Source organism: Amblyomma maculatum, chromosome 4 (assembly GCF_055883805.1).
Source record: "Amblyomma maculatum isolate TAMU_Amacu chromosome 4, ASM5588380v1, whole genome shotgun sequence".
Classification (NCBI taxonomy): Eukaryota; Metazoa; Arthropoda; class Arachnida; order Ixodida; family Ixodidae; genus Amblyomma; species Amblyomma maculatum.
In genome coordinates this window covers 76,148,526-76,171,257 of record NC_139347.1, presented here as the reverse complement: position 1 = coordinate 76,171,257, position 22,732 = coordinate 76,148,526, and the positions used below count along the sequence as shown (strand labels likewise).

Genomic DNA, 22,732 nt, shown 5'->3' with positions numbered 1-22,732 from the left:
GCTGCTGGATTTAAATGGCTAACACTGACTTCGCTGTCTTCAATAACGCTAGAACACTTTGTGCATTATGATATTTCTGTAAGTTCAATAACACGTAGGAAGCTACAAGCGCCAAACATTCGTATGGAATTATATTGTAATATAATGAAACAAAGAAAGAATGAAATACAGCTATTGCGAATTGTGAGGTGGTGCGAATTCAGCGCAGAAAATAGCTTCTTTCTTTCTTTCTTTCTTTCTTTCTTTCTTTCTTTCTTTCTTTCTTTCTTTCTTTCTTTCTTTCTTTCTTTCTTTCTTTCTTTCTTTCTTTCTTTCTTTCTTTCTTTCTTTCTTTCTTTCTTTCTTTCTTTCTTTCTTTCTTTCTTTCTTTCTTTCTTTCTTTCTTTCTTTGAATACTGGAAAATTCAGAACTTAAAGTGGCACTGAATGCAAACCAATGCCATTTATGCGTAAGTGCATCATACGTTTGTTGAACGTAGATTTATTGAAACCTTTAATTCCTTTGCATCCTAGCCGCATTGCCTGAAGCATAAAAATGCAACTAGGCCGAACGGTCACAACTAATCTCCATGTGTAGGTTTCAGGCTGCGTGTAAAGACAGGGATGACGTAATTGCGTTTAATAAATTTTTGTATGCGGATTTAGTAAATGTAATGGGTAGTATAATTGAATTGTCTCCATTTGCTGTTGAAACAGCGCTCTAAAGACATGAAACAACTTGAGACAAAAACTATAAGCGACACGTTAGCGGCTGCGACTCCATTGCCGTGTCATCCATATAAGTGAATGCTTGGAAACAACAGCTTTGTCCTCGGCGAGTGCTATATGTAAAACAAAAGCTTCCTCCTGCGTCCAGATATAAACACGGGTTCAGTTTAATGACGCAAACATTCTTTTTATACTTAGTGGCTCGAAAGTTTGTACACTTACGCACTTATGAGGCATGCTTTCTATTATTACATGTGAATGACTTCAATGAGTTCATACATTCTGTTCTTTTGAGATTACTATTGCTAAACTAAATGTTCTATCCACCAATGAAAGGTTTTAATAACTTCAATGATTTGTAAATTAGAAGTGCACCAGGCGATGAGGAAAAAGTTGGTCAGTTCTAGACAAAGCTTGGAAAAACGCATGGTAAACGTGTGGTTAAAAGAAACAAAAACAAGTAAACTATCTATACCATCTCGAGAAACCTCGGGAAATCCCTCCGAAAAGCGAAACTTTCAACGCGGACTGCATATTTCCGAGCACTTGGCAAGAGCGATTGCTCGCAGTGTCGCAATCAGGCCCACGAACTTCCTCTGCCCGGCTAATCTCGAACAAGGCGGGAACGGCAGAAGCGACGTCTACCAGAAATTGCGTGCATCACGACTGAGTAGTGCCCACGTGTCTTGGTTTCTCCTCAATGGCCATAGAGTAAGACAAGGCACCCTCAGCCCGCTAGTACGAGCTTTATTACCCGCCTGGTGAACACGAAGAGTTGAAACTGCAGCGAGCGTTCTTTCCAGTTCGTTAGACCTAGACAGGACGGAGAGATTAGAGTCTGACGACGCTGTAATCTGGCGACGGCCGGGTACATTCGCTTATCCCGATATAGCCTGAGCAGAACCAGGGCTACAACCCGCTGCACCAAACTTCTCGGACGAAGAGGATGTAGCGCGCGTCGGCGGTTATAAGAGACGGCGCACTGCCGCCAGACGTGACAAAGAGTGCCAGGATCGTCCGTCAAACGCAACGGACCACGATGCAGCTCCCCGGTCCGTGGTTTGGAGTGCTTTGCCTCTTGTTGCTGGTGATTCCTGAAGGTGGGAAATGTGTGAGGCTCACGCCGGATTTACAGACATTTGTCAGCACGCTGGAACAGTATGCTAATCAGAAGAACGACATCGTGTTCGTGCTGGACGAGTCTGGTAGCATTGGAGCGGAGAACTTCCCGGCGGAGCTGACCTTCACCGAGCTGATGTCACGTCTGCTCGTGGTGTCTCAAGACTATTCGCGGCTCACGGTGATCACTTTCGCCAACGACAACATGAAGCACATCGATCAGATCGCCGATGGTGGCACCATGTGCGCCTTCGTGGATCAGGTGAACCAGATCCCCTACCGCACGGGTGGCACGCGGACGAGAGAAGCTTTAGCGTACGCGAGCCAGCTCCTGCAAAACGCTCGGCCCGGCGCCAACAGGTAAACCAACACTCTGTGCAATACCTCACAGACAGTGACGGTCTGATCTAAGAGAACATGATAGAAATTGGCGTTCAATCACAGCGCTCATTCGGCGCTGAGGAAGGGAAGTGCAGTTGCACGTTAACCTCTGACCTTATAACTGAATTTCGACTTCCCTTCGGGCCAGTCAGCAGTGCAGCTTTTTGATAAGGAGGGTTCGGCATTCAGAGTGTAGGAGCCTAATATACTCTTCTTGCCTGTTACGGCTCTCTCCCAATGTGTTATGGACTACATAGAGAAGCTATTCATACGTCTGTGGACGAAAAGTTTCGTCGTATCGCATCATGTTACCTGCTGATAGGTAATTAGTGATCATGAAGTGACTCGCCCGTAAGTGGACCTTCCATAAATGTCATCTAGGTGATAAACGTAGTGCAGGGTAATCACGGGCCAGCATCATACGTGAGATATGGTCTTTTCTAATTTGCTAATAACAAGACCTCATAATCTGCCTGATATCTTCACCTGATGCCGCTCTTTCAGGATAATCGTGCTTATATCGGACGGACAGGCAAACAGCGGCTCCGAGCCCAACTACATTGCGAGCGTCCTCAAGTCTCAGGGCATCATCATTTTCGCGGTGGGAGTCGCCAGCATTAATCGCGATGAGCTGGAAGCCGTGGCGACGTCTCAACAGCACATCTACATGCTGCGAGACTTCGCCTACATCAAGCAAGTGAACAGCGACCTTCGAAAGGGTATGGTAGAAGTTCACTTAAGCGCTGGCCCGGTAATTCTCTCAAATGTCGAAGTAACGATGTGTAAACCGGATGCTCCCTATATGCTAGTATACGTTTTTTACAGTTAGCTTCGCGTGCAGGCACAGTTGGGCGAAAATGAATTCGTAATAAAAAACAGTGTCCGAACAGGCGGTTCTGCTTGTCCACGTAACACTCTCGAGAACGCTTTGGTCGCATTTGAACCGAGAACGAGCACCAACGGAACTTCCTGTGCCTGCTGAAGCACTGACGAAGCAAGCTGAAAAGCGATATTTCTGTCGTTATAGGGAACCCAAGCTCAAGTTTCGCCGCGCGATGGCAGCGCCGCATTCCTGGCATGGTGGCGAAATGGGAAACGATGGGACGTCGCCGTAGCAGACGCTCCGCTAGCTCCCTGTGCACGTGCGGCGATCGAGTTGCGCCTGGTGGTTATTTGGCGATACAAAAACGCTTCCGCTGATGCGAAACGGAGGTACTAAGTAGCATTGTGTCATGGGTAGCCACAATAGTAGGCGAAGCGCCAAAAGACGAGGCTCACGTGTGGAACTTTGCAGATTTCATTGGAAGCGTTTCCACAAGACCTGTTTTCCAACCGCATGGCAGCATTCTGAGAAGTCTGGCGTTCTTTGTGGAAACGAAAAGGGCCAATTTTACCCTTCTCCATAAACTCAGAAATGTTCGACAGTTGACAAAGACGTCTTAGAGAGGCATCAAAAGAGTACAATGGTTTAACACAGTGAAAGGGGTAGAGGATTGTCCTGCTCTTCGCTCCGCGCGTGTCTTGCTTTGCCGATTTTCTGTGCTCTCTCCCTGCTTTGCGAGTGCTCTGAAAGCAACCAAATCAACAGATATCCAGCGTGCGACGTCCGCGATCGATAATGATGTTTGAATGTGCCCTACGACCAAGAAAATATCTAGGAACGAGGCCTTTTTTTTTTTTCTTTTTTTTTTTTGGGGGGGGGGGGGGACTTGCTTGACTGAGCCGCTTTTACAGATTTCCGCAAATTGGCCAATAAATGAACCAACATTATTATTATTCATAACCAAGATATGTTGGAAGTGCAATACAAAAGCGATCCTAGTTATGGCTCGATTGACACTACTCGCACGGAGCACCCTATTCGCGTCACAGGTTTCGTAAATGCAAACCAAATATAAATAAGCACAATCATTCAGTAAGAACCGAAATAAAGCACGACTGTAGTACGAGCTTGGATTTCACCTCCCTTCCGAGCCAGCGAGCCGGTTATGTCGCGTGCAGCGCGCGGAGCACGCATGTGCTTTTGAGACTGCTAGCGTTCGTGCCTTTGAAGAAACATCTCCTTCGGACTATAGCTTATTCTTCTACTGCAAGATTTGCTTTAGTAACATCGTAATAATAAAAACAAAACCGTATATAGATCTCATGCTACAGGCCAAAACAATAATCAACAAGCGAGCAACTTTATCTCAGAGTACTGATAATATTTCCGCAGTTTTTAAACATATTATATACGACAATATAGTTGCATAGCTGACTTACCTCGAGATAAACTTCCTACGTTTTCGCTAACGTGGGAAACGCATTCACAATTTACTCTCTACAGTGCTGACGTGAATAAAAATTTTCTCGCCTATAATTACGTTTCCTCCATGGAAATACGCGGCAGGTTGTCCAATAATCAAGACGGAATGCAGGCGGCACGTTGCGATGCGCCTGCGGGGGCGCGTCAGGGCGCGTCAGGGCGCGTGCTCGTTCGAGAGAAAGCGCGCGGCGCACGTCGCGAAGGCAGCGAGCCGAGCCGGCGGCGTCCCAGTGTGTGTTTTTCTGCCACAGATGGCGCTGCCCTTCAGGAGCCGCAGCGCCGCCCAGCGATGCTTTGGGAGCCTATTGTCATTTTTAATGAAGAATTACACACGTACAAGGCTCTAATGGAGACAAAAATAATCGTCTCATTTCATTTCCATTTCTATTCGCCCCTCTGCTGAAGTCTCCTTAAAATCATTATTTCGCAGTTGACATGCACGTGTAAACGGGTGAGTCCTTTCCATCTTATATTGCGCACGCAAAATATTGCCGTGGTTTAGCAACGGTTAAACCTTGTCGCGAAAGCTTATACACAAGGTTACACGTAGTAAATATCTTTATTGTCCATCTTTCATCTGAAGAACAAACGATTCTCTCCCATTTTTTATAAGTGGGCGAGTAGGGACGTCATCTGTAGCCACTGCGCATGCGCAACGCCCACAGCGAGGCTACGGAGTGTGCAATTTGTGCTTTTATTATCTTATACGTGCTTGTTAGCATAAAGTCATAAGCCGACACATTATGTGAAAGACTAATCGACATAGATCTAAATCCCCGCTCTAACCAAGCCGTACAGATGAGCCTGATTAGCCTAGCGCAGCTTATTTGACTCCGTTCCAGGTTTGATTCCCATCTCAACCTCCCATCTCAGCTCCTACCCGCTCGGTCATGTCACGTGGCATCATGACGTCATACAAACCACCGACTATCCAGTGTCCGGTCATGCCACTTCCCCAACTACTGCCGTGCTGGAGTTATGGCTGGGATTTGAAAATCATCGCGTTGAAAGTATACACCTTGATGGAGTACACTTTCAAAGCGAAAACGCCATCACTTCTAATATTTGGCTGTTTGAAGCAACACCTTAAACATGACACTTAGGTTCAGAGATCAATTAGTGGATGAAAACACGTGTAGCCTGGGCTATCACTTTTAAAACTAAGCTCTAATACCACATATTTGGGGCGCTTGCTTCGTATTTGTCGTCTTCAATCCCGTCGTTTACGAAGATGTTTGTTTGTGAGTAGCTGATAATGCCAAATTATTTTCTATTATGCTCAAACCTATCCTAAACTTAGGGGCTATTAGGGGAGATTTCTCACCGCTTGCTATCGTTTTTCGTCCTTCTTTTTCTTTCAGATAAATTTTTATGCAGTGCCGGCATGCATGTTATTTTCTCTCCTTTCCTTTCACATATATATTATGCAAATCGTATTTTCTCCTACGTTCAACAAAATTGCGACGGAGCATGGGTAGTATTTCACGCCAATATACATTTTCGTAATACGCCGGGTTTTGACGAAAATCACTGTGCAGACATTGAGAAAAAAAGAGTTCACAGGATGAAGCCTTGCTGTCGAGATCGAGTTATGCCGGGCATGCGTTATTTCATGCGTTAAGGAGTGTTTCACAGATGAACTCAGCTGATGGACACGTGTACGCTTTTCTTCAATATGCGTCACGCTTAACGCTTGAAAACACGCATGCCAAGCATAAACCACTCGATAGCTGCGTTTTGTCTTGTGAATTCTTCGTTTCTTAGTATCTGACTGGCGTTTCTCTTCCAAACTCTGCGCAAAACAAAGACAGCAACTTGCAGTCGCGGCACCCGAGTCGTCCGAGGCAAACAAGGCGAGGCTCAGGTCGTTACCTCTTTGGATGCGCAGTACTGTAACAGGAGAAGCTCTGGCAACGCTCACTTTGCACAGAGCTGCGATAATTTCAGTGCTGTTTTTGCGGCATCCCCCAAGCTGCGGTTAGCAACAAGTCGTGCGCCGCATTCTTGCAGGCTCACACGTTAGAATAGGCCTTACGCGTCTGTACTTGCATGAGTAAAGGAACATCAAAACAATGACCACAGAGAAGAAGTGCCATAGAAAGAATGCAATAGTGACATCGAGATACGGAATCGGTAGTTTGGAGCGAGTAGTTTGGAAAGCAAGCGGGGGAGGGGGGGGGATGAATGAAATAACGGAGAACGGAGGTGCCTTTTTCACGTTCAGCAGATTGCCGAGAAGAGAGAATGAGAAGCAACTACACCTATAATAAAGCTTTCTTGAGGATTCTTGTTTGTCTTTCTAAAGGCAGGGGAGTGCGAGTGTGTTTGGGTGGGGGGGGGGGGAGGCAGAAGGATGATGAATGGAACGTGATCAGTGCCATGTGGGAATTGAAGCGATGAGGAGGGGGGAGGCAGTATGACAAGCGCCCCTCATGTTAGGCTGTAGATTTTATATACCATTTTATCTAGGCGCCCGCCATTTCGGTAAGGTGGCACTATCTATGATCTGTTTCGGTCCCCAGCGCCATGCTTGTATGCGCGCACACATTGAAGCAGTGATCTCTATAGCCGAGGGAGACTAGGTGTGATCCGGCGCTCTTGTTCAGCGGACGGCAGTTTCTTCCTTTTATGTGCTAGTAAATAACGATGATCAAAATTTTGGACCGTTGCACTTTGAGAAAGATTACGGCAATTAGCTTTGATTGTTTCTTTCTTCACGTCTGTTGTATAATTAAAGGATACTTAGTGGCAGTCCGGTAGCGCGATAGGTGCATGAGAATTGCGCACTATCACAGGTAAACGAACACAGTCGTTTACACAACCGCAAAAACTGTTGTTGACTCGCCTAGACATGCAACTGCATCATCCACCACTACGGCATGCATCATAGCCGATGTCACTTTGATTGTCAAACCCACCATACCATACCATACCATACCATACCATACCATACCATACCATACCATACCATACCATACCATACCATACCATACCATACCATACCATATCATACCACACCATACCATATCATACCATACCATACCGCACCATTGCCATGCCATACTATACTACACAATACCATACCATACCATGCCATACCATACCATAGCATACCACACCATACCATACCATAACATACCGTACCATACCATACTATACCGCACCATACCATACCTCACCATACCATAACACACTATACCACACCATACCATGCCGTATCATACCATACCCATACCGCACTGTACCATACCATACCATATCACACCATACCATACCATACCATACCATACCATACCATACCATACCATACCATACCATACCATACCATACCATACCATACCATACCATACCATACCACACAATACGAAACCTTACAATACTATGCCATACCGTACCGTGCCGTGTCATACCGTATCGCACCGTACCAAAGTATAGATGCACATTCTAGCAGCCTCGTCATTAACCGAGCAATGCCAGCTTTACAACATTGCGCAACTAGGCGTTTAACAGACTTCGGGATACTGCGCCAAGGTCAGTAGCACACACCGTCTTTCTGAGTTTACGCCACTTGTCTTCAGCTCTATTTCTGGTTCCTCGTGCGCAATTACGTTTTGCAAACGCGCAGACATCCACGAGCTTCAGTGGGATAAGGTTGCCGACAGCGAGTGCCTCAGGGTGACCGGCCAGTGCGACAGCAATGCCATCTGCGCCTGCACGTCCCCGGGAGGCACGCACCGGTGCGTCTGCAAGGCCGGCTACGAAGGCGATGGAACTTTGGGCAACTGCCACCGTGAGTACACAGCTAGAACGCTACCTGCGCGCGCTCTCTATGCAATCATTTCGGGCCTCGCGCGCATTGGACAGAATTAATATTAATTGGCTCACAGGAAGGGAAAGGCGCAGCATCTGCCACACCTGCTCTGTGGACACCTGAACTGAGAGTCTCAATTCTGGCTCGTCGTTGTGCTAGCAGTGTGCCTGCGTGCGTGAGTGCGTGTGTGTGTGCGTGCGTGCGTGTGTGTGTGTGTGTGTGTGTGTGTGTGTGTGTGTGTGTGTGTGTGTGTGTGTGTGTGTGTGTGTGTGTGTGTGTGTGTGTGTGTGTGTGTGTGTGTGTGTCTACACCCAGCTCCTGAACGCTCTCGAAAGACATGGAAATGCTAAGCCTAAGGACGGAAGAAAGCGACATAATGAGGAACTGACTCGTTGTTGGTACGTAATCAAGTCTAGACAGACCCAGGCAGCGTATTGGCAAAGAAATCATGACAACATTAAACTTTGTCGATTGTTCTCCCTTCCTTGATGTCTAATCCCCGAGCGCTGTTTTACTCACTTTGACGCTTTGATTTTCCGCTCGGCAGGAGAATGAAATGCGGAGCGCAGTAACACTAGAGAGATTTAGCTTACCGTGATCCGCCATCCGCTATCGTGATCCGCCACCGCGCGTTCCACTGCGCATGCCCAGATCCCCTTGACGCCGATAGATGGCGCCACATATTTGATGTCGGCACATAGACCTGCCGCGTCGGGACCAATCAGCTTGTGCGCTGCGCCCACACGCGGTAGACGGTCACGGTGGCGGATCGCGTATCACGGTAAGCTAAATCTCTCTATTAGCGTTGCTAAGAGAGGCCACGATATCCGCTGTCATCAACGATGAGGCAACTTTTGCAGGTTGTCCCCGCGGAACGTTCAAGGACGTAGCCAGTGACCTCAACTGCAAGGCCTGTCCTGCCAACTCAACGACCGACCGAGAGGGCTCCATGAGCGAGGCCGACTGCTCTTGCGAACCGGGCTACGAAGGGGACCCCGGGAATAAAAAGCCGTGCACCCGTGAGTATACGCTTTCTCTTCTTGATTCCTGAGGGACCGCCTTTTATATAATACCTATTGCATTCCTGTTCACAGTGAGTTTCGTCCGTTGTTGCTGCTCTGTGATTGGTCCCGCGCCAAGCTAAATCTCACATCCCTAATTATATGCGAGTACTCAACCGGTGTTCGGAAAGGGTATTTTACTATCGATCATATCTGTACCATCAACCAGGTGATAGAAAAATGCCCAGAATATAACCAGACCTTATACTATAGCTATCATTGATTACGAAAAAGCATTTGACTCAGTAGAAACCTCGGCGGTGATGCAGGCATTGCGAAATCAGGGAGTAGACGAGCCGTACGTGAAAGTGTTGGAAGATATATATATATATATATATATATATATATATATATATATATATAGTGGCTGCACAGCAACCATAGTTCGGCATAAAGAAAGTAACACAATTCCCATAAAGAAAGGTGTTAGGCAAGGAGACACGATCTCCCCAGTACTATTCACAGCTTGCTTAGAGGAAGTATTCAGAGACTTGGAATGGAAGTGGTTAGAGATAATGGTAGATGGAGAAGACCTCAGTCATCTGCAATTCGCTGATGGCATTGCCTTGCTAAGCAACTCAGGGGATGAAATGCAATGAATGACTGATGATCTAGACAGGGGAAGCAGAAAGCTAACCTAAAGATTAATATGCAGAAGACTAAGGCAATGTTCAACAGCCTCGGGAAGGAACAGCAGTTTACGTTATGTAGCGAAGTACTGGAAGTAGTAGGCGAATATGTCTACTTAGGACAGGTAGTAACCGCAGATCCGGACCATGAAAAGGAGGTAACAAGAAGAATAAGATTGGGATGAAGCGCATTTGGCAAGCACTCGCATATTATGACTAGCCGCTTACCGGTATCGCTCAAGAGGAAAGCACACAACAGCTGCATCTTACCTGTACTCACCTATGGGGCTGAAACGTGGAGGCTAACCAAGAGGGTTCTACTTAATCTGAGGACAACGCAGGGGGCTATGGAACGTAAAATGGTAGGTGTGACCATAAGGGATAAGAAGCGCGCAGAGTAGGTCAGAGAAATAACTCGAATTAATGACTTTCTAGTGGAAATCAAAAAGATTGTTTGTTTGTTTGTTTGTTTGTTTGAGGGGTTTAAACTCCCAAAACGGAAATTTTGACTACCTTGGGTTCTTTAACATGCACTGGGTTCATGGGTTCTTTAACGTGCGCCTCCATCGAAAAGCGGCCGCCACGACCGGGATGCGATCCCGCGTCCTTGGGAACAGAAGTTGAGTGCCCAAACCAGTGAACCACCGCGGCGGGGCGGAAATCAAAAAGAAATGGGCATGGGTAGCGCATGTAATTCGCAGTGAGGACAACCACTGGTCGCTTAGGGTAGCAAATTGGATTCCAAGGGAAGGGAAGTGCAGCAGGGGGCGGCAGAAAGTTACGTGGGCGGATGAGGTTAAGAAGTTCGCAGGGGTCAAATGGATGCAGCTAGTACAGGACCGGGTTGATTGCAGGAATATGGGAGAGGCCTTCGCCTTGCAGTGGGTATAGACCGGCTGATGATGATGATGATGATGATGATGATGACTCATAGACGCATGCACAAGCATAAACGAGTACGCGTGTATCTGTGCGGATACCTATATGAGAAATGATTTTCCCCTTGGTTAACACACCACGCATACGTGCTGCTGTCGTTCTTTATAACATCAGCCCATGAAGCGACAGCAGTCTGGGCGCTTCCCTCAAAGCTCGGCGGAAATATTTAGAATAAACTATTGTTTTCAAAAGGTGAGCCCTGGGGAATTATTCCGTTCTGCATGTGAATTCACTATAGAATCTCTTCGATGATATTAAGCGGCCTAAACGTTATTCATTTTGTTCAGATGCCTTTGTACCCAGTTCAGAGCTTATATTTCTTCGCTATGCGTTCACCAGTGTTGTCACAGCTGATAACTCCTGGCGGGTATTTGCTATATTTGTTATTACGCCTCAGTTAGGGTACAGACACACTGTGGCTTAAGTGATAGGTAGCAAGCGAGGGATACCTTCTAGACCTGGTACCGAACGCGGGGCCCACTGTACTTTAGCTCCCACAGTCGGTTAGTCGTCGGCCATCGGATCCCAGCAACAACTAAACACGTCATCCATTCGGCGCTCAGGCGTTGAACGCATGTTTGTAAGAACCCCTAGATGTAGAATAGTCGCCATTTCATAACTGAACCCAAAACCTCTGATAACCGTTGCATTGTTCCACTACACACCTATAAGACCGTATATGGAACGAGCAAAATAGACTGAGGGCAGCACAACGCGCTATGGAAATCAAAATGCAGCTTTATTAGAGAATAAACTGCAGTCAGTGATACTGCCGTGCAGTCAGAATACGAAATTGCCCCTGGATGCGACATAGAATGTAGCGAACCGGCTAATTATGGTGTGTAGGGATGGTAGAATTATTTATTTATTTATTTACCCTCAGGGCCCGGGGGCATTACAGAGGGGAGTGGGATACATAAAAGTATATAAAAGTCCAGCAAAGTTGCAGAAAAAATACAGTGCAAGTACACAAAAAAACATGCGCAAAAAGAAAAAGAAAACTTCAGAATGCAGTGGGGATAAGTTGGTTGGTTTGTAGGGTTTAACGTCCCAAAGCAACTCAGGCTATGAGAGACGCCGTAGTTGAGGACTCCAGAAATTTCGACCACCTGGGGTTCTTTAACGTGCACTGACATCGCACAGCACACGGGCGCCTTGCTTTTCGCCTCCATCGAAAAGCTGCCGCCGAGGCCGGGATTCGATCCCGCGTCCTTGGGAACAGTAGTCGAGCGCCGTAACCACTGCGCCACCCCGGCGGGATAAGTAAAAACTATGTTCAGGCAGTCAAGGGCAAATATTAACATAGTAACAAGCATAGATATATTCAAAGAAAACCAATGGCTTTGCGAAATGCGTCGTTATCCGGCATACATGCGATATCATGGGGAAGGTGATTCCAACTGGCACAAGTTCTAGGTATGAATGAGTCATGGAAACATTTTGTGTGACTAGATGGAACCCCAACTTTATGGCGGTGATCAATGCGCACTGATATGTAAGATGGTCTTGTTAGTAATCTTTCTTTCAGGTAGCTGTTGGGGCAAATTTTATGAAAAAGGAGTAATAAAGGGATACATAGCTGGGGGTGGCCTTAAGTATGGTGGAGGGAAGCAATTATGAAACTTTCTAGGATCGATAAGATGGTCCGCAGCTTTCGCAAGGCAGCAGTGATCGGATAACGTTGGGAGATGCCTTTGTTCATCATGGAATGTAATCCAGGTGATGACGACGATAGCGATGACATCTGAAAGTGAATATGGGGCTTGGTTTGTTTTTGTCTTTTCGTTAATTTATTGCACAGGGCACTCGCACCCTGAGCGCATAGAAAAACATACTTTTGGCCTTCTTTCTCTCTGCCTAGTCCAATAAACTGCTTTATACCACTCCCGCTCTAATGACTGTATCACCAGGACCACACAGGCTTCATGTTTACGGGTTCCACATTTTCTGGACTGTATGTCCGACCGACTGTTCACCTGTCTTGGTGCTAGCTGTCAACATGATGTTTGGGCACTAGAGGAAAGCTTTGATTTTCAATTATGACATAACAAGGCGCAGTTTACACCAGTGAAGGCCGAATACACAGCTATTGTTTAAAAATATCGATGTAGCAATTTCACCTTCAACTTTTCCGAAGCTTATCCGAGGTGGTTTGGAACGGGTTGACAATGCATCCTCTATTGCAGGTATCAAGTGCGCCCCCCTGTCTGCCCCCAGTGGCGGAAGCACACTTCCGCAAGTTTGCGGGAACAGCTTCCGCGACGAATGCAACTTCCTCTGCAAGAAGGGCTACTGTCCTTACCAATGTGACAGGGCGCAGCTGGCCGCCGGCTACGAGCCCTGGAACCGCAAGGCTGCAACGCCGCGTGTCTGCCAGGCGGACAAGACCTGGTCCGGTTCGGAGTTCTTCTGCGAGAGTGAGTTTTCAATTTCAAATGCTCACGAAGTCGTTCGCTTAGCCCCTCGAAGCCGTAGTTGCTTTCGCCAATGACCCTGGCATTCAGTTCAACGCCGTCGAATGGGCCGGCGTTGCCAAAGTCGCTACGGCCTGCGGCACGCTAGCTGACTTCCCCTATTCCTCCCACTTATTGTGAATAAATGTTTATCAGCCTCAGCCAATGAAAAGAAAAGTATGTATGAAAGCTGTTTTGATTCTACCACTGATTGCTGAAGCCTGTAATATAACATTAAACAACCCATTTGACTTAGTATCAATACTTAGGTGCAATTAGAGCGTTGATGTTTCGCTCTCGATGCAACGAGCTCCCCTACTGCCATTTTAAGACCTAAATACCCGCAAAGAGGCTAGCTGCGATCTAAACTACACACCTCTCCAGCAGAAATTGTCATTCCTACGTTGGCGTCTTTTTTAAATTAGGACGCGCCATCCTTGCGCAGGCTGAGGGAAATGTCCCAGTCTCGCACTGAGAGCTTCTACGAACGCACTGAGAACTTCTACGAATCCTTGTACGGACGAAGAGAAAGCACGATCTTTGGGCATGACAGTTATTGCCGTGACACCACTTAGTTAAGTTGCTCACGCTGTGGGCTCGTCACTATTTCACCATGACTCAGAAATCATCACCACAGTCCACGAATTTGAAGGGCCAACATAATTTATAAGCAAGCACAATACGGACATTAATGTCCCTAAGCAATCTGGCAACATTCTGCAGGAAAGCTGTTCATGGCTCAGTCCTGTTGGGAGTGGTGTCATCGTCCACGTCAGCGCCGGCGTAACCCATCATGTCTGAGCTGAACGCCACTCTGAGCTGCATGAGAACGCTCTGCGCAGGTGTTGGAGCGTGTTCATTTAATCGCAGTTCCCAGAAGCACAGTTGTGATGGCCAAACACTTTATTGACAGCGCGCTATCATGAGCGATTTGAATATGTCAACCCACTCTTTGATCCTCTTGTACATTTACTGAAATACTGCGTTTCATCTTTAGTCTGTCTGAGAGTGCCTGGGACTGAAACTTCTCGAGAGAACATAAGACGCACATAGTAGATATCTCGGTTGACCCTTGGCAGAAGGCTTACTGTGGTTCTTAGTTGCGCTACAGAATTCGGTGTCGCGAAAACCCCTATTTAGAACAATGCAATGGGGCGAGAAAGCGAAGTGTTATCGCGCATAAACTTTTCTTTCTTTCTTTCTTTCTTTCTTTCTTTCTTTCTTTCTTTCTTTCTTTCTTTCTTTCTTTCTTTCTTTCTTTCTTTCTTTCTTTCTTTCTTTCTTTCTTTCTTTCTTTCTTTCTTTCTTTCTTTCTTTCTTTCTTTCTTTCTTTCTTTCTTTCTTTCTTTCTTTCTTTGCTTTTACATTGATTAAAGTATGCAGAAATATAAACTGCTTAGATGCAGATTGGCGTGCCCTCAAGCGCCTTTTGGCAGCACCTCGAAGCATAATATATGATCTGTACCTAGAAAGCTTTACAAGCTAACTGGATCACCGGACTGTTGAGCACCGCTCCATTGCACGGGCTGACTAGTGTGGTGAAGAGTGACAGCTGGTTGCGTGCCCTCTTCAGCATATCAAACACGCTGCTATAGCTATATATAAAAAATGGGCGTGTTTTATTCTAAAGTTTTTATTTTCTACCGTTGACGGCCACCTGTAGATAATTGTTGTCGGGTACATGATTGCAGTTTCTCGACGAAAAACGTTTTTCCGTTTAATACTGTTGTCAGTGGTTGCGAATGTCGAGAAATATGATAGATGTACTGGTTAGTAAACTGGATAACTAAAATTGCTGTAGCATACATGTTACCCCTATTTTAGTTACCCAGTTTACTAACCAGTACAGAACATAAATGTTACAAAAAGCATTCGCTAAAACACCCACTTGCCATATATATATGTAATTGTTACAGGATAGAACACGACGAAACTGGCAGTGGCCCTGGTCTGAGCACTCGAGCTAGGACCGCCGGCCATTAAATCCTTTGTCTTCATATCATGCTCTCCTGACGTTCGGCTTTTCACTGAGCTACACTATATCAATGCTACGGCTTTATATATTAGCATTGAAAAACCAGGTTAATATTTTGCGATTACATGCTCCGGTAATAGTGTAGGATGAATCTTACAAGTGGAATGAGGTTTTGTGCCCTGAGTACAAGTCACTATCGTTAAAAAGGTACAGTAGAGCGCCAACGCTGTAAATGCCTTACTTTTTCCTCTATTTGTTTCCTCGTGCACGGTGGATAATGTATGTTATGAAAAACGTGAGCCCAGAATCCTTATAATATTAGCCGTACGCTGATAGTCACTGGCTTACACTTGCCACAGAGACACGAAAGCTATTGTTTACATCACGCATTCAAAGTGAAATGTAAACATCTTCTGCAGATGTAGATTACGTTTAAGTGGAACCATCTTTCATATATTGATGATGCTTACATTATACTGTGATTCTGCCATTTAAGCAGAATTTATATTTTGTTGTCGAGAATCGCTTTACAAGACTGCCGAATAGCTTCTTATGGCTGCCTTTTTTTTTTTGTTTTGGTGAGGAACGCCAAATTCACCAGCGTAAAAAAAAAAAAAAAAAGAAAACAATCCTCGGGACACTAAGAGAGTGCGATGATGATGCCATGTTTGTGTCCTGTCTACATTGAGCATTTTATTGCTCTGATTTACTCACGCTCCTTGAGGGCTACGCCCGTCTTGCCGTTCTTAACATAATGGCCATCGTCTGCTGCAGAGGTACGCTGTCCGGCACTCCAGCCACCCGGCAACGGAAGTCTCACTTGTTCGAGCGCCACACTGGAGTTCGATACCACATGTACGGCAGACTGCAATGTGGGCTACAACATGACCGGCAACCCCTTGCTGACATGCGCCGTCAGCGGCACGTGGACAGGCAAAATTCCCACGTGCGAAGGTGTGCCACTTACTTTGGTCTCCTCTCCCCTTGTTTTCCTTGCAAGGCACATCAAGACCACTAGGAATAGTGCCCTGCTCGACTCCCTTGTTCAGTGGTCTCAATCGCTTGAGAAAAAGCATATGTCGTTCACAGCATGACACCCCTACAATGGCCCCCACAGTATGTGTGCGGCCATGGTGTGTTGCGACACCACAGGTCCAGACTCAATCAAAACTGGGTTGAACACACAGACTCATCAAGCTGTGCATTGTCGTACACATGAAGTTTTCTATGTTCAGCGCCAACTTGAGGTTATCATCCATTCTTAATGTTTCTTTTTATTTCCCAGGAGAAATTTCTTAAGTTTCGCCCCATACGCTCTGCTAGTTCAAGTTTGGGTCTTTTGGCTTGGCACTTAAGCCGCAAGCTAGGGTGTTTTTTTATAGGTAATTCGTACACTCACGTAATTGCACCCAGAAATCTAGTTTGATTGCTAACACGAGTCCAAGCATGTATCGAGCCGTCTAACACGTGCTCTTTTCGCGCTCAACAAATGTATTTCATAACCGGAAGAAACATCGAAACTGACATGTTCGGAATGACAACTACGCCAACTTCTAGATGTTTACTTTATACCAGGCTGGAGTAAATCTCTCTAATGACAGCTTTTACCTGCGCAGCTGTTGACACTAACTTGTTGTTAGAACAACGTAAATGCATTTTCGTAGGAGGCTCGAAATCCCTCAGTTGAGACATTTTGAAATGTTCTGATCTGGTGCAATCTCTTGTTCCACAGTTGTGAAGTGTCCAGCCTTGAAAGTAAATAACAAGCTTCAAGTCAGCCCGAGTCACTGCAAGAAAAACCCGTCAAACTATGACTCTCTTTGCCAGTAAGTACAATAAAAGAATATTCTATTGCTAGAATTTTACGTTTTGCTCGTTTAGCCTTTTTCAGTATTGGACACAGGCATGTAATTCTGGCAGCTTTTTTTTTTCTTTTAATTGCATTTGGAGGTAAGGTGAGAGAACGGACTGAAAAGAAAAAAAAGTGCAGCTATAACTGCTCATCGAAAACAAGCGACGCGATCATGACCTCTTTGTACATCGTTTTCAGGAAATAATGGTTTTAAAATACGTCCCTTCGCCTCTTGCTTCTAGGTACCAATGTAAGGCGGGCTGGTCCCTGGCCGACAGGGACACGAGGAAGCCTGTAGACGGGGTGCGAAAGTGCCTAGAAAATGGGACATGGCTCAACGGAATGCAGAAAATAACTTGCCGAGGTAAGTTGCATCAGGCTTGAGATCTTAGGAGAGACTGAACAACTTTGTCAGTTGCTTTCAAGTATGACATTTGGCTGCTTACCTAAGAAATCATGCCGCGCTCTTGCAACTAGATGTGCCGTAGACAAATAAGGTGCTAAGCACGAAAAGCTTATGTCATGTTTAAATGAAAGTATCATTGTAGGGCGATTTGGTTTGTACGCAAATCTTTACGTTCGATTTTGATTTCGGTTTTAGGCTATGGTTTCGAGGTCAGGCTTTAGGCAAATATCGAAAAAATCGGTTATTGAGAACGTTAGCAGTAGCATGCTATCAATTTTGGGATTGCTTGATGCACCTCAAGAGGGCAGTGTGATTGTGGTATATTTGGATCCATTGCTCACGGGTGGGAGTTGATGAAGATGACGACGTGCAGTGCACAGCGCCAGAGGGTGATAATTAAACACGAGAGGTAATTGGATGCAACCATAGCATAGTGCTCGCGTGCAGTGGCCAGCACAATTGTCCAGTTCGCGCAGCCACAGGGTCGAAACCCAATCGCGGCGCAGTCGCGGCCGTATTTATTTCGTCTCTTTGAAAAATCAAAGGGACAGACATAATCCTGCAGGCAATGAATTTTCGGGGGAATTGAATTCCAGAGCCATTGCTGTAAAACTGAAGGAGGAACTCTGCTCTCAATTTCACTTTATTAGAAATTGCATATAGATATAATAACGTCTCCAATGAACAAGAAATGCAAAAAACAATAAGAACGCGCTGTCATCATCCTCACCATCATCATGAAAAGCAGAAGAATTAGGAGGTTGGGTAGCTAAACCAGGGTTGTAGTCATCAGTGTCACACCACATGAATTACTGACATCCTTCCCTTGTACGTTTTGTTGAATGCTTGCTTTTTTTCTAGTTGTGTTCGTTTTCGAAACTAGATATATTGCTTGAGTTTAAAAGACGTTCAGCAGAAAGTTCAGCTTCTGTCTTCTTTTTTTTTTTTTTTTCTATCTCAAGTCCAATTTTCTGAGATACTTGTCAGCTGTGAGGATATTGCTAGATGTACATGTTGATGAGGCATTTGTTGAAATGCATTTGTTGAGATGCACTTGTTTATGCTTCCTATGCGTATATATATAGTAGAAATTTTCTTTTAAAATGTTTTCTCTGCTCACATTGAGTAGTTAAAACCACCGTAGAAACCAATCGACTCAGTTTTTGAACATAATAAGAGGTTTGTCTATCGGGGAAGGTATTTAAGTTAGGAAAGAACGCTAAGCAAAAAGAACAAAAAAAAAAAAATTAAAAGACGTCTCAGAATCGACATGATTCCTTCACCAGGTGCACATGCTAGGGAGCGGTTGAGAGCCTCGATAGCTGCCTAACACCGAATGTCCCTTTCTTTTAAATTTATTACAACGTTAAAAACGCGTTACTGAAATTATTTATTCTCTGCATAAATCAGAACATCGTGACACAGCAACAAATTTCTAGACAGAATTCACATTTTATGCCAGAAATTAGCCCATACCTAATTGCGGCATCAGATCTTCCTCGCATGTTTGCCGTGTAGCAGCAAAGAAAAAGAAAGCTAGCACGGAGCATGGCGGTATACGCTCAGCTCTTCTGAGTGCGCTGAAGCGCTCTGAATTTTAGGAATTTCCCAAATATTTACCAAAGTGCAAACCAGCTTGATGCGTGGTGTCATTTAGTGAACATGCATGCTACAGGGCCGTGCCTGCTCGGCAGGTTCGGCGCACTCGTACTGTTGCGGCATCGGATTTAAATTAGGCTGCAGATGAGGTGCATCTCAAAAATAGAGTGCAGGCGGGACGCTGTGCAGTGAATGAAAGCGAAGCCCGGCTATAAACTACCGCTGCCATAGCACATGACGACCGATTTCCTATGATGAATTTTAATTTTACGACTAGGGTTCAAAAATATGCCGCGACGCTCCTTTCTTACTTTTAACGCCCTAGCACAAATGCATCATTCATCAATTTCTCTGTTTGCCTAAATCCTGCTTGACTTTCACAGATAAATCGAGCAGCTGCGTAGCGATCACTGTCTCTTTATTCATATTCATTTATGATCATATTTGGAACAGAATAGAAATGAGAATATAATGTTAATTGGAATATACACCGAGTTGGCATAGATTGCGAGTTAGGTTAGAATGCTGCCGTATTATCGTATTCGGCTGATCGTACCTACGTGTTTTTTAGGTTTTTCTGTTCAACTCAGTCTTTTGTTTGATTCAAGTACTCAGCAAAACGTTATACGTTAAGTCACTACTCTGTGCTCGCAGAAACCACCGTTGGTGTGCTATTTTGTTTCTATGCGAGCTGCGTTAGGGGCCCTTATCCGCGAAAATGTAAAACATAACACACTTTCACTTTCTAGACGCTGAAAAGCCTGTCATCGTGGACTGCCCGAAGGACATGACGGTCACCAATAACCCTGGCAGTCCGTTCTCCGATAAGGTGTCATGGTCAGAACCAACAGCCATCGACAATTCGAACTGGGCCACAGTGGAATTAGTGTTTCCACCAGAGGTCAAGTCCTTACCTCATTCGTTCACGATAGGGGAACACGACATCAAGTACGTTGCCAAGGACAGCGAAGGACTTGTATCAGAACCGTGTACTTTCAAGGTGTTCGTAGAAGGTGAGAAACATGCTTTTGCGCTTTAACCTGGGGATATTCAGGCCTGCGGTCTCCCGCGATGATAGAATTTGGACCCGGAAGTGCAGAAGTGCCTGTGATGTCCTCAGACAATAGAGCTTAGACTTGAAAGTACTGAAGTGCGAAGTTGATAAGATAAATACAGCTGAAAAATAAGGTGGTGCAAAGCTGCAAATATGGTTAGTTTGTTGTATGCACTCTGGGAATGGACGCCGCATTTTACGAATTTACTAATAGAAGATAGTAAATAATAAACGGCTCAGAAACAAGACAGTTTTGTGCACAATGCTGCCTGATTTGTTTCTGTGTCAGCTTCTGTTCACATTTTTGAACCATTGCAGCGCGTCACTGACTTTAAACCGGCATTAATAAAGCAACTTAATGCGGAAATGAGGGAAGGGAAGCAATTGCATTTGAACGGTACTGCACGCCACTTGCGGGGTATTTTGGCTTTTAATCGCAACAGAAATAAAACATTACTCTGGCTGTGATGCCGACTAAAGATAGCTTGTTGGAAAAGCAATAAACATATATTCAGTGAAATAAACAATTGATACAAACTTATTCATTAATTAACCTGCCACGGATGACATATGTAGTCTGAAGTGCTCTGTAAAGTCACAGCATATGGAAGCCCAGATACAACGTGGGTGAGCGTTCCTTTAAAGACGGCTGATATAATAAAAATAGAGTGGAGAGAGCATACATTTTCAAAAATTACTTTTCAAGTATACTTCGTTATGGTGCAACTCACGACCCAATATTGGCTAGAGTTACGCCTCTTATTGCACTATATTAGAGTGAAATTTGCCCGTTTTTTATCTACAGTCACTGCTCTCCCATTTTACTGAGACATTGCAGGTATGGTGCAAGTTCGCTTTCCAAGGAAACGAACAAGAGCTATGAAGAGAGAACATATCTATAAGGTTGATGTTTTTGACGGGGCCGCACTGAGCTATAGGGATACAAGTTCTGAAGCTCTGCTAGGATATAACGCAGCATCGCAATTATTTTATTTATTAAAGCTAGGAACCTCGATTCTCGTGGCAGGTATGAGTTAATGCTGCTGCCACATCTTTTACATCATTCCTCACTGACAGCATCGTGTCTATAAGCGGAGACATTAGATTTCTGGAGTTGCAATACCTGACTTAGGGGCCCATGGCGCGATATGCCAGAAGCGGGGAAGGCGCCAAACAGGATATACGGCGAACTTAAACGAGCTGGCTTGGTATTCTTCCCATTATCGATGAAAAAAAAAAGGTCTGTCAGCGTTAAACCTGGATTACGTTGCGATGGCAGTGATAACGCGTTAAAAACGAAGCACATTTTAGCGAGAAAAAAATCTTCTGAATTCAAGGTTATAATTTGTTAATATTTTTTTTATTTCGCAGTACACAATAGCGCCTAAAGCTGAATAGCTTATCTATCTCTGACCTCTGTGTGAATGCTTTGTATAGAGTATTACAACACGGATTTTACTAGCTAGCTGAGTAAGTGGTTTGGTTAGGTGAATTTTGGTAGCGCCATTTGTTGAAAGCAGTAAAAACAGCGAGCCCAGCCACACTATTAGAAGAAAAATAATCTTGTTCATTTGTTTTCTCCTTAGATATTGATGAGCCGGCAGTTGTGTTTTGTCCCGATGATATAATCATACACTCGGAGAAACCGAATAACAACGTTACTTGGGAGGAACCGAAATTTAAGGCAAGTATTCAATACACTTCTTAGTACGGTGGTCTTGCATGTTTTCAATAAAAGTTCTACATTTATCGTACAGGTTGCAAATCAGCAAAAAAAAAAAAAAAAAAAAAGTTATGTTGGTCACCATAGCATGCATGGTGATTGAAATCGATCTACTGGCATATAATTTCGTGGATATCTGAGCTGTGCGTGGGACGAGCGCAAACATACGCGCTGTTCCTAACTGACCCTTAGCGTTTACTTGGTCCAGGATTATGGCCCTGGAGAACTGAAGATCGTCACCGACAGAGAGCCCGGTAGCGCCTTCAGTTGGGGTCTCCCGAGCATTGTCACCTACCAGGCAACGGATGCGGCGGACAACACGGCGAACTGCTCTTTCAACGTCATCGTGAAACGTAGGGGGATGCGCGCGTCATTTTGACTGCGAAGTGCATCGAATGTTGCAGTCTGCTGTGGCACACTGTCTTTATCAATATGTACTGTAAAAATAAAAAGTAGAACCCTTGTATTTACAGCGCAGTACAGTTCTGAGGCGGGCAAATAGCAGGCATTGAGAAACGGAAGCGCTGAAACTAGACAGAAATCAGAGAAGCTGCATTTCGTCAACGGAATGTGTTGACCGGTTACCGGAACCTTCACTCTGCGGCGTGTATAATTTGTTGCTTTGTAATGAAATAGCATTAGATGGATCACTAGCGAAAAGGCCGTTATATGTTCATGTGAACCACCGTAGCAGCAAGTCCTGACGCTCGTGCGCTA

At 45.1% G+C, this 22,732-nt stretch overlaps 1 protein-coding gene across 1 annotated transcript in view; it reads left to right on the top strand.

Moving 5' to 3' along the window:
* The first annotated feature begins 1,405 nt into the window (after positions 1–1,405).
* The window catches only part of LOC146191462 (sushi, von Willebrand factor type A, EGF and pentraxin domain-containing protein 1-like), a 62,784-nt gene continuing 41,457 nt past the window's right edge, over positions 1,406–22,732 (top strand). Inside the window, exons 1-11 of the mRNA XM_084601996.1 lie at positions 1,406–2,187; positions 2,713–2,927; positions 8,139–8,303; positions 9,185–9,343; positions 13,140–13,370; positions 16,156–16,335; positions 17,114–17,207; positions 17,476–17,597; positions 19,988–20,251; positions 21,879–21,976; positions 22,224–22,368. Coding sequence (XP_084458122.1) covers positions 1,748–2,187; positions 2,713–2,927; positions 8,139–8,303; positions 9,185–9,343; positions 13,140–13,370; positions 16,156–16,335; positions 17,114–17,207; positions 17,476–17,597; positions 19,988–20,251; positions 21,879–21,976; positions 22,224–22,368 — 2,113 coding nt within the window. The 5' untranslated portion in view covers positions 1,406–1,747. The remainder of the gene's footprint in view (positions 2,188–2,712; positions 2,928–8,138; positions 8,304–9,184; positions 9,344–13,139; positions 13,371–16,155; positions 16,336–17,113; positions 17,208–17,475; positions 17,598–19,987; positions 20,252–21,878; positions 21,977–22,223; positions 22,369–22,732) is intronic.